This window comes from Hoplias malabaricus, chromosome 11 (genome assembly GCF_029633855.1).
Source record: "Hoplias malabaricus isolate fHopMal1 chromosome 11, fHopMal1.hap1, whole genome shotgun sequence".
Classification (NCBI taxonomy): Eukaryota; Metazoa; Chordata; class Actinopteri; order Characiformes; family Erythrinidae; genus Hoplias; species Hoplias malabaricus.
Genome location: NC_089810.1, coordinates 28,728,745 through 28,742,624, shown reverse-complemented (window position 1 = coordinate 28,742,624; position 13,880 = coordinate 28,728,745). Strand labels below are relative to the sequence as shown.

At 36.6% G+C, this 13,880-nt stretch overlaps 1 protein-coding gene across 3 annotated transcripts; it reads right to left on the bottom strand.

Annotated features, from left to right (window-relative positions):
• Positions 1-272: 272 nt before the first annotated feature.
• On the bottom strand, positions 273-10,756 carry LOC136710044 (uncharacterized). Of its 3 annotated transcripts, none has more exons than XM_066685661.1 (12): positions 10,449-10,756; positions 5,982-6,060; positions 4,508-4,619; positions 4,274-4,414; positions 4,069-4,167; positions 3,930-3,980; positions 3,759-3,806; positions 3,017-3,055; positions 2,747-2,940; positions 1,865-2,024; positions 1,669-1,772; positions 273-707 (listed from the first exon to the last, which is right to left on the bottom strand). In XM_066685661.1, exons 1-12 carry the CDS (start codon positions 10,607-10,609, stop codon positions 642-644), a joined length of 1,254 nt encoding a protein of 417 aa, XP_066541758.1. In that variant the 5' UTR covers positions 10,610-10,756; the 3' UTR covers positions 273-641. The 3 variants fall into 3 exon arrangements, with proteins under 3 accessions (XP_066541758.1, XP_066541759.1, XP_066541760.1); XM_066685662.1 differs by having other exon boundaries at positions 2,843-2,940; XM_066685663.1 differs by lacking the exon at positions 10,449-10,756 and having other exon boundaries at positions 4,508-5,592; positions 5,982-6,025.
• Between the last annotated feature and the right edge of the window lie 3,124 nt (positions 10,757-13,880).

Below are 13,880 nucleotides of genomic sequence, written 5' to 3'. Positions count from 1 at the left end.
TTTGCAACATTCCAGAAGGCCCCTTTCCTGTATTCTGCAACATTCTGACAACCTAAAATGTAATTACTCATTTATAGTCACAAAGTAGACATAAAGTTACATCACATTATGCAAATACTGTTCTATATTTCTCATAGTAACATTGTCAGTGCATTTTTCCTGATCCACATCATCAATCATTTTTAGTCTGTTACAAAATACGGACATTACTGTGGCCAGAACAGAGATACTTAAAAAACGAGATATCATAGATTAAATTATGTCATCCATTTTGTTTTCATATTTCAGCATAATTACATGATAATGTACTTGTCATAGTTTTGTTTCCAAAATTGCAATGATGCAAAACATAACTACAAGCATTACACAAACATAATAAATATCAGACAATCACAATAAAATTCAGAATGCAGTTTAATCAAAAATAATTTTACAAAAAGAGTATGCACGTTTATACACATTACACACAAACACAAACATACACTCTTTACAACAGTTAAGCTCCATCCACTCACATTGAAGTTAAGAACAAATTTTAAACACAGAGCACAATAAACAGGAGTCAGTCAGAACAAAGTTCATTTATTCACACAACAAAAACAGTCTGATGAATTCTAAGGAACAGTGAGGTTGGAAAATGTTCATGTAGAAGTAAAGAAATTATAAGATGGTGATTCAGATTCCACTGGGTCTGAGTTCGCCAAAGGCTGTGGAGGGGAGGAAATGAGACAATTCAAAAGTGATGAACATTGCTTGTATCCCTATAATTGTGCTACAATTGCCATATAAGGAGCACTGTGTAAGATTTAGTGACATGTAGCAGTGAATTGGAAAATCCCTCCCTTCTGGTGCATCCCCATCTTCTCTGCACCTATCCAAGTTTTTAGTGGGGCTCATTCTTTCGTTTTTTTTTCTACTGCACAGATATAAGATATAAGTTTGGTGCATGTACTGAGAGCAAGGCAGAAAACGCATGTCTCGAGCTGCAGCACCTGCATGGCCAAACATCATCATCTATGAAAATGATCACTGAATTCATGTTCTGTGACTCTTGAACATAACCATCTAAAAAACTTTTATCTAATTTTTTATTGCTTTGGAGAGCGGCTCCTTGTTTGCACGTGGTCATGCACTGTGAAATGCCATGCATCCCAAAAGCCCCTGAGTGTTTATATCCAACAAAAAATAATGGAAATCAGCATGAAGCTTCCTGTCAATTTGCAAACCTACAGAAAAGTGATGTATGAAATTACGAAATCAATCCAAGGTTCAGATGGAGTTTTTGTATGTGAAAGTAAACCAACTATGAGCTTCTTGCCCAACCAATTCCAGAAACGATCCTAGGTGAGGATTTGAGTATATGGGACTGGAAGTATGAAAGGTTAACAGTAGAAGTGACTGACATCTGACTGGTACAATGACCTCATGCAAGCTGTGCAGTGTTTTTGCCTCCTTAAAGTATGTTTTACTGTCAAACAAATGTTGAAAAAATAAAAATCGGTGCATCCCTACTTCTAATACCTAATGATGCTTCTCATAATGCTTCTAGCACACAGATTTGTAGTTACAGGTGATTATACTCTAATAAGCATATGGTTTTATATTGCATTTCTGCTAATTACTCCCCTAAATCTTACACACTGCATGTTTCACTAGATTTTTACTTACATTCCCTTTTCGTCGTGCAATCCCTGGTGCATGCTTCAGAGTTTCAGATATGTGAGCCTCAATGTCTGCTGCGTTTGATCCTGGTTGGCTTCTCATCACTGCTTCTGCATAGATGAAGCATACATTTTTAAACCCAATCAACATTGATTTTTTTCCATAAACATCTAAGCTCGCAAGTACAGAGAAATACACTCACTCATTATTACTCTGTAAATGGTTAGATTCTGAAGTGAGATTTTCCCTTTCCTTCCTTTCAGACTAAATGAAGCCCATATTCTTGAGGATGCAATTGTGCGCATTGTACGTCTTACTGAATCTCCAAGGGAATGCCCCCCTAAGGTGGCAAGGTACCTGACCTATGAAGAGAATTGTATAGTTTACAGTTTTAATTTTCCTATTTATTGGAAATATTTCAACTTATAAACAATGGATTGATGGTGCGTATGAGAGGGTTTGATGGTGTGTGTGAGAGAAAGTTTAATGGTGAGTGTGAGAGCGTTTGATGGTGTGTGTGAGAAGTTCAATGGTGTGTATAAAAGGGTTTGATGGTGTGTCAGAGTTTGATGGTGTGTATGAGAGGATTGACAGCGTGTGTTAGAGGTAAGTTTGAAATGGTTATTTAGTAATGAAAATGGTTTTATATTTACATTGATAAGTCAAAAAAAAACCTTTTACAGATTAACAATTAAATGGTTCTTTGCATCATGAAGGGTTTCTTCAGATTGATTGAAAATGTGCTATAGACGGTTTCTGTATAGTGCCTTTAAGAGAAGAGTTCTGTATGGCACCAAAAATGGTTCTATTGTTACAAGCTTAACATCATAACAATAGAAGATTACTTTTCTGAAAAGAACCATCTATAGCACATTCTCCATCAGTCTGAAGAACTCCTTCATGATGCAAAGAACCATTTAATCATGCAAAAGGTTCTTCGAGTGTTCAGGGTTCACACCATTTCCCTTAATAAAGAATCCTTATAAAACCATCAATTTTAACTGTGTAGTTGTCTATGCTGCATTTAAATTGGATTTGTAATTATGAATTTATTTTATATCATTGGATTAATTGAGCTTGTCACCATTTTTCTTTCTTCTTCTTCATCTTTCAGCTTAATTTCAATCTTATTAAAACCCTCCATATCATCCACAGTGACAAACTCCATATCCATTGGCACCTCACTTCTAGCATTAATCAGCTGTTTAAGGAGAAGGCTTTGTTCCTCCTGCTTCTGCAGTAGCTGGTCAAGTTTCATGAGGACATGCATTTGAAAATCTATGAAACAGAATTTTGTCAATATAATTTCCAAACATTATCAATAACATTAATGAACACTTACAAAGAAACTTACTGTCTCTTTGAGGAGGGCACTCTGGTTGAATGGGTGGTCCTAAAATAATTGCAGAAAACATTTATATTCTTAATATTCTGTTAAAATTCCAACAGGCAAAGGCTGTGTAGTAAATTATTATTTTACTGGTTGTTTTCCATATAAACAAACATCACTGTCTGAGGGCTAATGCTTCTCATAGTCACAATTCAGCAACTGTTGAAATGCAACAGAGACATTTCCACAGTATTTGCTATAATGTTTAAAAGTACAAACAAACAATTTTTTTGTTTTTCAGATATCAGCAGCCTGCATTTCTTGTCATTCATGCATGTTCTAAATCATTCCAATCAATGCCCACTCTTAATTATTCTAACTAATGCTGCTCTGTGTGTGTATGTATGTGTGTTTACTGCCCCTAATCCCTAGTATGAGAGTGTGTTCACTGCCATGAATGAGTTAAATGCAGTGGTCAAACTTTGTTGTACTATTGTACAATCATAAAGCATGTAAGAAGTAGTAAGATGTAATGCTTCAATCAAATCAGCATTTTGGCTTCCAATATTATATTAAGATTCTTCACTGACAAATATAAAAGTCACAATAAAGCCTTAAAACTAGTCAAGTAAACTAGAAAGGGTACACGAAACAATAATAATAATAAAATAAATAAATAAATAACAATGTACATTTTCCATACATGAAAACCAATACCAAACCTGCATCACAGAAAATAAAACAAAATGTATTCTCTGTAACTCACTTTGGGCCATTTCCAGTTCTCTACCCACAACCACAGGAATCTCGGACCCTATAAGTAACATAATAATGTCTACATTATTTCATTTATTTAAACATGCCAGATTTTCCCTTCTATTATTGTTTGTATGTATATGTGCATGTGGCTGTTTGTTATAAAAAGAAAATAACTCACAATTCGGCAAACTTGCTGGTTCTCTTGCCATATCCAACCCTCTTTCCATATCTAACACAGGCAATATAAACATTACATATACATGAATGCATTCAGACATACAACAGTTTTAATATTGATCAAATAAATAATGCCTTACCTTGGTAGAGAGCACATCTTGTTTGTGCAAGAAAGTCAGACAATCTAGGTGGAGATCTAGCTTGAACTTTAGGACCCTTGGTAGGTTGGAAACTATCATCTGCAGCACACAGTTAAGTAATATTTACTGATATATTGAACACCAAATTCTTAATATATTAAGACACATTGCCCTTTAAAATACATGCATCATATTAAATATTTACCATCCTCACTGGCAGAGGTATAACACAAATAGCGAGATGGTGGCCTCTTTTCCCTTAGCTTCTTCCCACTCCCATCTGACTCCTCTAAACAAGAAGTGTTCTCTGCCTTCCTCATTAGCTGATGAGCTGTTTTATAATCAACTTTGCAAAGAATTGGTGCCCAAGAGTTAAAATATTTGCTTCTAAACAATTAACAATAATGATTACAATGAGCCTTCAGAAATTGATACACACCTGATGATTTAAAAACTCTGACTTCAAGTTTTTTCCACAACGCTTTGTCGGGCAAAGATCCACGTTGAATCAATTTTTGTTTATTTTTAGGTGGCCAGTAGCAAAAGTGTCCCTAAACATATAAGTGAAGTTGAATTACTTTGATGGGCCTCAACCTTTGTTTTGCAAACTCTCATATTTGCTGCTTTCTAGATTTAATTAAGCAGCGATTTTCTACGTCATTCAAGTGAGTGTGTTTAAGGAAAACATCAAAATGTGCATGTAAGGGCTACTCTAAAGCCAGAACAGGAAGCCATAAAATTTACTAGCATTTCAAGTTTACTAGCAAGTAAGATCATGTTACATACTTTCAATACTACTCTTGAAACACTGGACAAGCTTTACAGACTGGTGACAAAAATCCAATTTAACAAAATAGTAAATTGCAATACACATGTCTAAAAATGTAAGGAGTATTGTTAATTTCATATTAGTGTTATATATTGAATGATCCTAGGATCAGGGACTACCTACCTTAAATCTACATTCACTGTTCTTTTATTAGCTCCACTGACCATACAGGAGCACTTTGTAGTTCCCCCTGTTATTCAATGGACAGGACCCATACAGAACCCCCACAGAGGGTATGATTTGGGTGTTGGATCATTCTCAGTGCTGCAGTGACACTGACATTGTGGTGGTGTGAGTGGATCCGACACATCAGTGCTTCACACATCAGAGCTTTTAAAACCTATGCACACTCACTGTCCACTCTAATAGACACTCCTAACTTGTTAGTCCACCATGTAGATGTAAAGTCAAAGACAGTAGCTGATCTGGTGCTGCAGAGTTTGTATAGGTTTTCCTCTAGTCCATCAGTGGACACAGGATGCAGCACACAGGACACTGTTGGCTGGAAATTTTTGGTTGATGGACTATTCTGAGTACAGCAGTGACCCTGAGGGCTTTAAAAATTCAGCAGCTGTGTCTGACCTCTTGTGCCAGCACAACACACACTAACACATCACCAACACGTCAGTGTCACTGCAGCGCTGAGAATGATCCACCACCCAATTCATGCCTGCTCTGTGCATCCTGTAGTGGTTCTGACCAATGAAAAACAGGGTGAAATCAGGATAAGAAAGTACGCAGAGAAACAGATGACTGCAGTCTAAATGTAGAACTACAAAGTGTTCTGGTGTTTTCAGTGGAGCTGATAAACTGGATGATGAGTATAGACACAAGGTAGGTTTTCCTAATTCAGTGTATAAATTGTTAACTACCTTAGTGTTTTAAACTGTAAGCTCTAAACTCTAACAGTATTTTAACTGAAATGAGGTTTTGTCAGCATACTGTAAAGTTCATACCTGTGTACAAACCAGTATGGATAGGTCAATTGTCATAGGTTTTGTTATAAAAACTACAAAAAACTGTGTACCAATCACATAATAATGGTATAGGAATTACATGCATTACATTAAAATAAAAATCTTACTTCAGATGTTCTCTCCACCCAGGAATCCGGGACAACAGCCACACTTCGCTCTTGTACAAATTCAAGAACTGAATACATACTGTTAACATATAAAAAAACATATATAAGTTGGAATCTGATATTCTATTGCACGTCATCAACTTAACCTTGAATCCAGTTTCTAGTCCTGAATTTTAAATAATTATTTATGTTTTGCGCTGCCTACCAGTGTTTAGTCTAGTCATTTTAGAATTCAGGAGCAGTAAACTGATTCAGGATTTGGAGTCGAAGACCTGTGCTGTATTATTGATGCTGAATGACAAGCAAATGTAAATATGAGGTACCTGACTTTTTTCTTGGCCACGAAATTTCACAATTCCATTTTACAATTATTGAATTCATTATTTATTCCTTGTTTGTTCATTTACATATATACATAGTTCTTGTTATTGCTGGGACGGCTAGTTACTGAATGCAGTTCATTCATTCACTCCTTATGAAGAAGGGTAAGGTACAAAATATGATTTCCTCGGTGAATTTTGATTGCCCTTTTCATGATTTTATTTTTTGGCACCATCCTTATGGTCATGTCTCCACAGTGAAATGTATATGCTCCAATGAATGTTGAATCACATGGCTCCACAAACATTGGCATTGGTTGGCTATAAATGCGGCACAAATATCCATTCTTTGTGTCATCAACAATTTCACAACACTGTCCATCCACTGACAGAAAAGCATTATCTGGTGTGTGACAAGTGAATGTTTCTCCTCTTTTTTTGGTTTGTAATGCCATTCCTGTCTCACTCTCCCAAATTCTTTTTGCAATCTGCACTAGTGGGTTTTTAGGGGATCTAACCATTTTCTTCAGTGTCTGCATGTAGTTCTCAAAAGGAAATCCAGAACAGTTATCCAGAGAATCATGAATGATTCCATCAGTTGCTATATGTAGCAAAGAATGCACATTGTATATTAAAAACTGAGATCCATATAGGTCCCTGCCTTCAGCTACAAAGTACTCCAAAAGACTTTGTGCATACATCCCATATTGTTTCACGTGGTCAGGACTTAACAAAATGCACAGTGCAACACTGAAACAAAGAAAATGCTCATATAGGTCTTGTCTAAGTACACCAGGCAAAACAACTTTACCTGTATATAGCATAAACTGTCTAAGTTCAGTTGCCTTCCATCTGTCTAGGTGTTTCAGACTCCTGGGTCTTCGGGCAAAACATGTGGGAATGTTTTTCTGGAGATCTATGAGCCTAGTACTAACAATTTCAACCTGTCCTGCAGACATCATTGTCTCCCTGCTTCGTCCTCTTTCTCCTCTTGTCCAGATGAGTAGTAATTTTTTCATGACACCAAGACAAGTCTGGTGCATATAATCAATTGGAAAAGCTTTTACCATGTCAATTGGTAGTTCACAAAATGGTGTACCACCATGATGGTGTTCAGCTTGGCTCTGTGTACGGAATGTCCTATCTGTTCTGAGAAATAAGTGATCTATTTGTTGGTATGTCACAGTATTCTGCCAGGTGCCTCTCTGGTGACATCTATCACACCCATAGTAAGCAGAGTATTGCTTGGTGTTTTTAACCATTGCACGTGCAGGTGCATCACAGACAACACATTTTATTTTGATTTTGATATTCTTTCCTCCTATGTCAAAACCATTTTGTAGTACATCTTTTAGATCAGAAATGGCATCTTCAAGAAAGGACAAGTCTGTTGGTCTATGGTTTCCTGAGGTTAGAGTGAGAGGGAAGACAAATAATGGATCTAAATGCACTGCGCATAGCACTGGCCACAAGCAAGTTGCTGAGCTCTTAAATAGTGGCAGCCCATCAATATTTAGGGAAAGCTCCAAATACTCTAATGATGCTATTTTGTCCTGTGAATAGCGTTCCATTAGTCTTGACAGTTGGTGTCTTAACTGAAAATGTACATACTGCATTCCAGATTTAATTGTTGTTTCTACAGATCTAGCTGTCTTCAGAAGTGTGCGGGTGGTTAAAGGTACTGTTAAACCAACAGAGCTAAGGATTTTCAAAAGATCATCAACAGCCCTATGTGAAGCACTGTTATCATTCACCCAGCATGCAAGCTGTTTCTGTATATCTTGTTTCAGCTCCTTTTTCCTCAGACTTGACTGAGAGGGAGTTGTTGCATTATATGTACATGTGTTACATGCAACACTGCAGCCAATCTCAACAGTGGCATCTTCGCTGTTTGCCTCAAATAAGGAATAATTGCAGTCAGTCTCATTGTCTTCCTGGCTGTATTCCTCAGACAAGTAAGGACTGCAAATTGTCCCTACAATAGGCTCCTGGCTGCTTGCCTCAGATATGAGAGAAGAAATTGTTATCATATTTTTTTCTGTTTTGTTTTCTGAGACCCCTAATCCTCCAAGAATTCTCCTGGCTGATCTCCATCTTTTGAGGTAGTCTTTCCTGCTCCATCCTCTTTTAACCATCCTTAAATATTAAGAGGTCCAATTTAAAGTCAGAAACTCATCAACTGTTATCACAAATCCATTATTATATTGCTGTAAAATAAGAGTGTAGGAGTGACTGGGTCATTAAATAATTTAAAATATAATTTACTCTGACATGCCAAATGTCGTAGAATAGCAGTTTGTGAATTGATTATTAAGTGATGTTACCTTAAAAGACTGTTTGAACGACGTGATAGTGGGTGCCAGACAGATGGGACATAACATTTTCAAAGTTTTGTGGCCATTTAATATTACTCAATCCATTGTACAGGGAATACATCATAGAAGGCATTACCACCCACAGTTTATAGCACAGTGTCCACCCACAAGAAGACCTACCAGAGTGCCTCTGTTCAAACCATGAAACCAAACACCACATTACATGGGCTCAGAAGGTTGCTAAAAGGACGCTAGAAGACTGGCAACATGTGGCTTGGTCCAATGAATCGGTTGTTTTGGACTGATTGTACAGTGTGTATGTGACCCAGACCCCATGAAGACATGGACTGGTGGACCTTGTGCTCCCATATCCTGCTGAAGCTAAAGAACATTGCACTGACCTGTGATCGCTTGTCTTGGTAAAGTCTTCGATTATGTATTCCTTGCACATGTTATACTGTAGATAGAGGAATGTTAAATGCCCACTCAACTTTGGAAGTGGAACATGCCATCTGTCTGACACATGCTCTCTTGCCTTTTCCAAACTCTGATAATATATGTCGCCTTGACATTAGCATGCTGGCCAATGTTCAACCTCACTCACAGGATAACACCTCACAATGTATACAGGTACGGGCATTGCCAAGTCATCCTCTGAGGTAACACTTGAAAATCAATTTACATAACGCTACTCCATGACATTTGGCATGTCACTGTACATTAATAAATATCGCATTGGGAAAATAAATATTACAAACTATTCATTTACAGTATTTTTACATATTTGATTACATATTTTAAAAATTCTTTGAACAATAAATTGATAAATAAATATACATTGATGTATAATGAGTTAATGCATGAGTTCATTATTCTGAATAATTCATTTTTGTTTAGAGCATCCTTGATAGTGTCCTAATTACCCGAGACCTGTAAATTTGCACATTAGTAGTATTTAAGTGTAGAATAGAAACGTTTTAAACATTTTAACTAAAGTAAATGGGTTTTACATTATTGAGAATATGGATTAAAAACTTTTGTATTATTATTCTAAACTTCTAAATGGTAGGTTAGACCTATACGCAATTATTAATTACGAGATGATAAATGTATTTCAACATGTGGACGACAGGAAAACGGAAAAAAGAAATGCACACATTAAGTCCAGCTACCTCATAGTATCCACATAACACAACAGCAAGTGAAATTGCCTACAATTTATTGTTTGGGCAGTTAAAAGGTAGACATACCAAGACATTTATGTGAAATGCGTCTGACTGAACTTACAGTGAGATGCGTTAGCATTTGCCAATTAACCCATTCATGGCACTCGCAGTCACTCAAACTCTCTTTTGTTCAGACACACACCTCTATCAACATTTCCCTCAGTTGTAGCTATACAGTACGATGGCAAAAAGACAAAAGTATTTTGTCTATTGTAGTCATAGGAGTTTTAGAATCAGAAGAGTCGACTCACAACACCCTTTTGCCACACTAATACTCGTTTAAAACGTCAAAATAACTTCAGGACCAACGAAAAAGGCAGGCGACTATTGGAAGAGGTGTGGGACTCGAATGCTCTTTAAAATTATAGTTTTAAATATTAGTATATTAGTATAACTTATTAGTTATACGTTCTGTTCAGTAACATTAGCTAACTAGCTAACATCAATTGTACAAACAATGCTGATAAACTAAGCAAGAATACTGACCTATCTACCCAGAATTGTCTGTAAATGGGGACTATGGTAGTACGTATATAGTATACAAAATATACATTCGAAAATGTTCTAAAATTTATATTTTATAGTCATAATTTATAAATCACTCACCTGAAATCCTGTGAGACTTCTACGCAGCAACGGTTCTTCGCCAACTGACAAAAAATTGAATTTCTCTCGTGCCCTCTAGGAGCAGGTTGCAGAAAGGTGGACACAAGGTTGCAGCGGGACCAGTAGAATCTGATTCGCGCAGTTGTCATAACGTACTTCATTGGTTATGTTGGCACCAACCCACATAGTTCATAACTGCAACCTTTATCAATAGGTTGATAGAAAGTAGATGCAGGGTTTTATTGCCACCAACCTTAGTGCAACATATTAACAACATAGTAAGAGAGTGCCTGTTAAGTAACGTGGCCACCAACATAACCACTCCTAAAATACAACGTTGTGTGGAAGTTGTGTGTTTGCTGGGTAGCTAAGTAGGTTAAAATACATTCTCAATCTCAGGGCTGGTTTTTGGTGTAATGTAATGTTTTAAATAATAATTCCATAATTTAAATATAATTCCACATACACTAATCCTTTATTAGGCAGTAGCAGTGATTTTGGGCTAGTGATTAATGCACTGTAAAAAATCTTCAAATTTAGTTGATTAAACTTGAAATAGAGTGTTGGGAATAGAACTCAATTGTGTGATAGTTCATCTAACTCGAAATGTATTGTTCTGATCAACCTGTAGGCACAACATAAAAAAAATGTGTTGAGAAAATTTGTTTGGAAAAGTTACTGATCAAGATAAACCTGCGCATGCTCAGTGGGAGGTTCGGGAATACGCGCGAAGGACGGTTGACTTCTCTTTGTTGTGGCTCGAAGTTTGGAGAAGTTCAAGATTGAGGTAAATAACTAGTTCACAAAGCATTTTAAAGTTACGTTTCTAGTTTTAACACATCTAAAAGCCATGAATATGTGAGGGAAATTGCCCTGGCATTGTTATATTAGCTAACTTTGCCACCTCGACGGTAGCCATGGAAAGTTTGATTATGAGCCGTTTGTTTCATTTAATCAAATGCCCAATGTAACAGACTCAAACAGGCTGTGTAACAAGCCTGAGCGATTTCTTTTAAGTTCTATTTTGAAAATGTTAAGTTGGCATCTTGTTGGCTGGCTTTTTTTTGTTCCACCTTATATACTGGAGTAGGTAACGTTATATTGAGCCTCCTCAGTATTTGCTGAGCTGTTTAAGGTAGAACGGAAAATTCAGGAAGCTGTCTACAACAACGCTCATTTAGTCTGATATCATTTATATGAAGGCAGCAGGATGTTATTACAAGATTAAGCCGTAAAAGATACAAAAATAGCCGTATTGTCTGAATCGGTTCAACAGATGCACAGACATGAATCAGTTTGGAAAAAACGTTTCTCATTACGTTTCCACATTAGGAATAGGCTTAAATAGTGTTCAGACAAATTACAAACACATTAAATAACGTTACATAGTTTGTGGTTCTGTAATTGCATTTACAAACTATACTTGTGTACAATGACAATACTAACACTGATATTGTTTTTTTTAAACACTGTTTTTTTTTTAAGGGAATAAGGGATACATTAGATGAAGTGGAAAATCTGCTCTTTCACAAGCCAAGACCCGGATGTTTGGTTGAAGCACCACAGAGTACGCCACGGATTCCATGGTACACGCTGGCCCTGTTATCACTCCAATTGTGTGTGTTCCTTTAAAACAGCTGGTTCCTTGAGATGTCATCTTCAAAATGTCATAGTAAAGCATCTACATGTCACCAAAGTTCTACCTTCAAATGTGAGCTTTGTGATTACAAAGATGTTTGCGATATAACCCTGCAGGGCTGAGTGAGGATTCCTTGGATGAAGAGAGAAAGGCAATGAGGGCTGAGATGGATAAAAAGGGTCCAAACATGAGTTGGAGCGAACCTTTTTTTTTTTTTACGGCGGAAGGAGGTTGTTAAGCAGGAAGCTTTGGTTGGTCTGGATTGAGAATGATGGCCAGCACTGTTCTTGGAGAGTCAGGTGAGTAGTGTGTTTATTTGCTGTACTTGTGACTCTGGCCCATTTCAGCATATTTTTCTTTTTATAGTTTTTGTAGGATTGTTTCACACTGCAAAACCTAGTGTGAACCAATCTGGTTTACTTGTCTAAAATGCTACTTAACTTTTTTCCCCCAAACAGTTCCAAAACTCTTATAATGCGAAGTCATCAGCTGTTTGGATTATTTATTTATTTATTTATTTATTTTTTACTTATTTACTTATTAACCAAGAAGCGTACAGCATTGTCCAACCACAGTAATGTTATTTAAAGGCAACAAGTATTATCGCACACAACACTTGTCATGAAAGCGTCCCAAAAGAGGGCTATTTTTTGGCCTTGGGATGACGGGATGGTTTTAGTCTGGATCCCTGCATAACTATTATCAACTGAACCAGTGTTTGTCTAGAAATGTACAGCCTCTGTACATAATGACGGATAATCTGTATTCTCTATTGTTTACTCTTCTCTCTCTCTCTAGATATGCAGTGAGTTTCGTAGAATAACTGCCATCAACCTGAAGAGTCAGTTGCATGGTGCACTGGACACATGTGCCAAAACTCCTTAAACTGTACAGGAATAGAATGGCAGCCTTTGGAGGAGATGTGCAGGCCATTCTTGATAATCTAGATGAAAAGGTTTGTTGCTTATTTTAAGCACATTTGTTGCTACTGCATTTCAACATGATTGGGGCATAGTTTATATTTGGAGCTGTGAAGTTAGTTAAATTTTTCAAAATTAACTATGAACATGAACTAATTCATTTTCTTTATGAAATTATGTAAAGATGGACTGCAGTAAGAAAACTAGTGGGGCAGTGAATAATGCAGGTGGGCAGGGAGAAAAGCAGATAGGAGGTTAATTCAAGTTTAGATGAGATCTTTAGCATCAGTTGTAGCATAATCGTTTGTAATATAACCTGATAATCTTTTACATTTGAAGTTCTGTAGTTAATGAATCTGCATGCATAAGCAGTTTAGTTTTTCATTCAATATTTTTATAGAAAATATATCGAAGAGAACAGAACATGTACATAATCTCTATATGTTTAATTTTAGAGCTGGAATTCAACAAGGAGGTTCAACTGAGGTGACTACACTTGAGTGTTCTTTCACTACACTGCACATCCTGAAGATCCCTGTTGTCCAGGCTTCTAGAGATGAGGATATGGCTGATATTTCCATCATTGTTGAGGGCAGTGAGGTATTGACAAAGCGTGACAACACAGCAGAGGCATGCAAACTGTTGATCAAACTGATGTGTGCCATGAATAAGGGTCAATTGTGTACTATTGTTATATAGCCTTAGCATAGTATATTTTTAAAGAAAAGTCTGAATTTAAATGGCAGTTCTTACACTGTAAACCCGAATTAGTTGAGTTTACTAGAAAATTGCGTGGAAACTCGTTGCCTTAAATTAATTAAGTTTTTACACAAGGTGAAACTAAAAAAGTTAAGTTGTATTAACTTAACATTT

Excerpts from the sequence above, each read along its gene's own strand:
- LOC136710044 (XM_066685661.1), bottom strand. The coding sequence starts at position 10,609 with ATGAAGTACGTTATGACAACTGCGCGAATCAGATTCTACTGGTCCCGC. Across the intron at positions 6,061-10,448 it reads GAAGTCTCACAGGATTTCAG|TATGTATTCAGTTCTTGAAT; the intron begins GTGAGTGATTTA and ends ATATGTTAACAG. Across the intron at positions 1,773-1,864 it reads CATTTACAGAGTAATAATGA|AAGCAGTGATGAGAAGCCAA; the intron begins GTGAGTGTATTT and ends TCATCTATGCAG.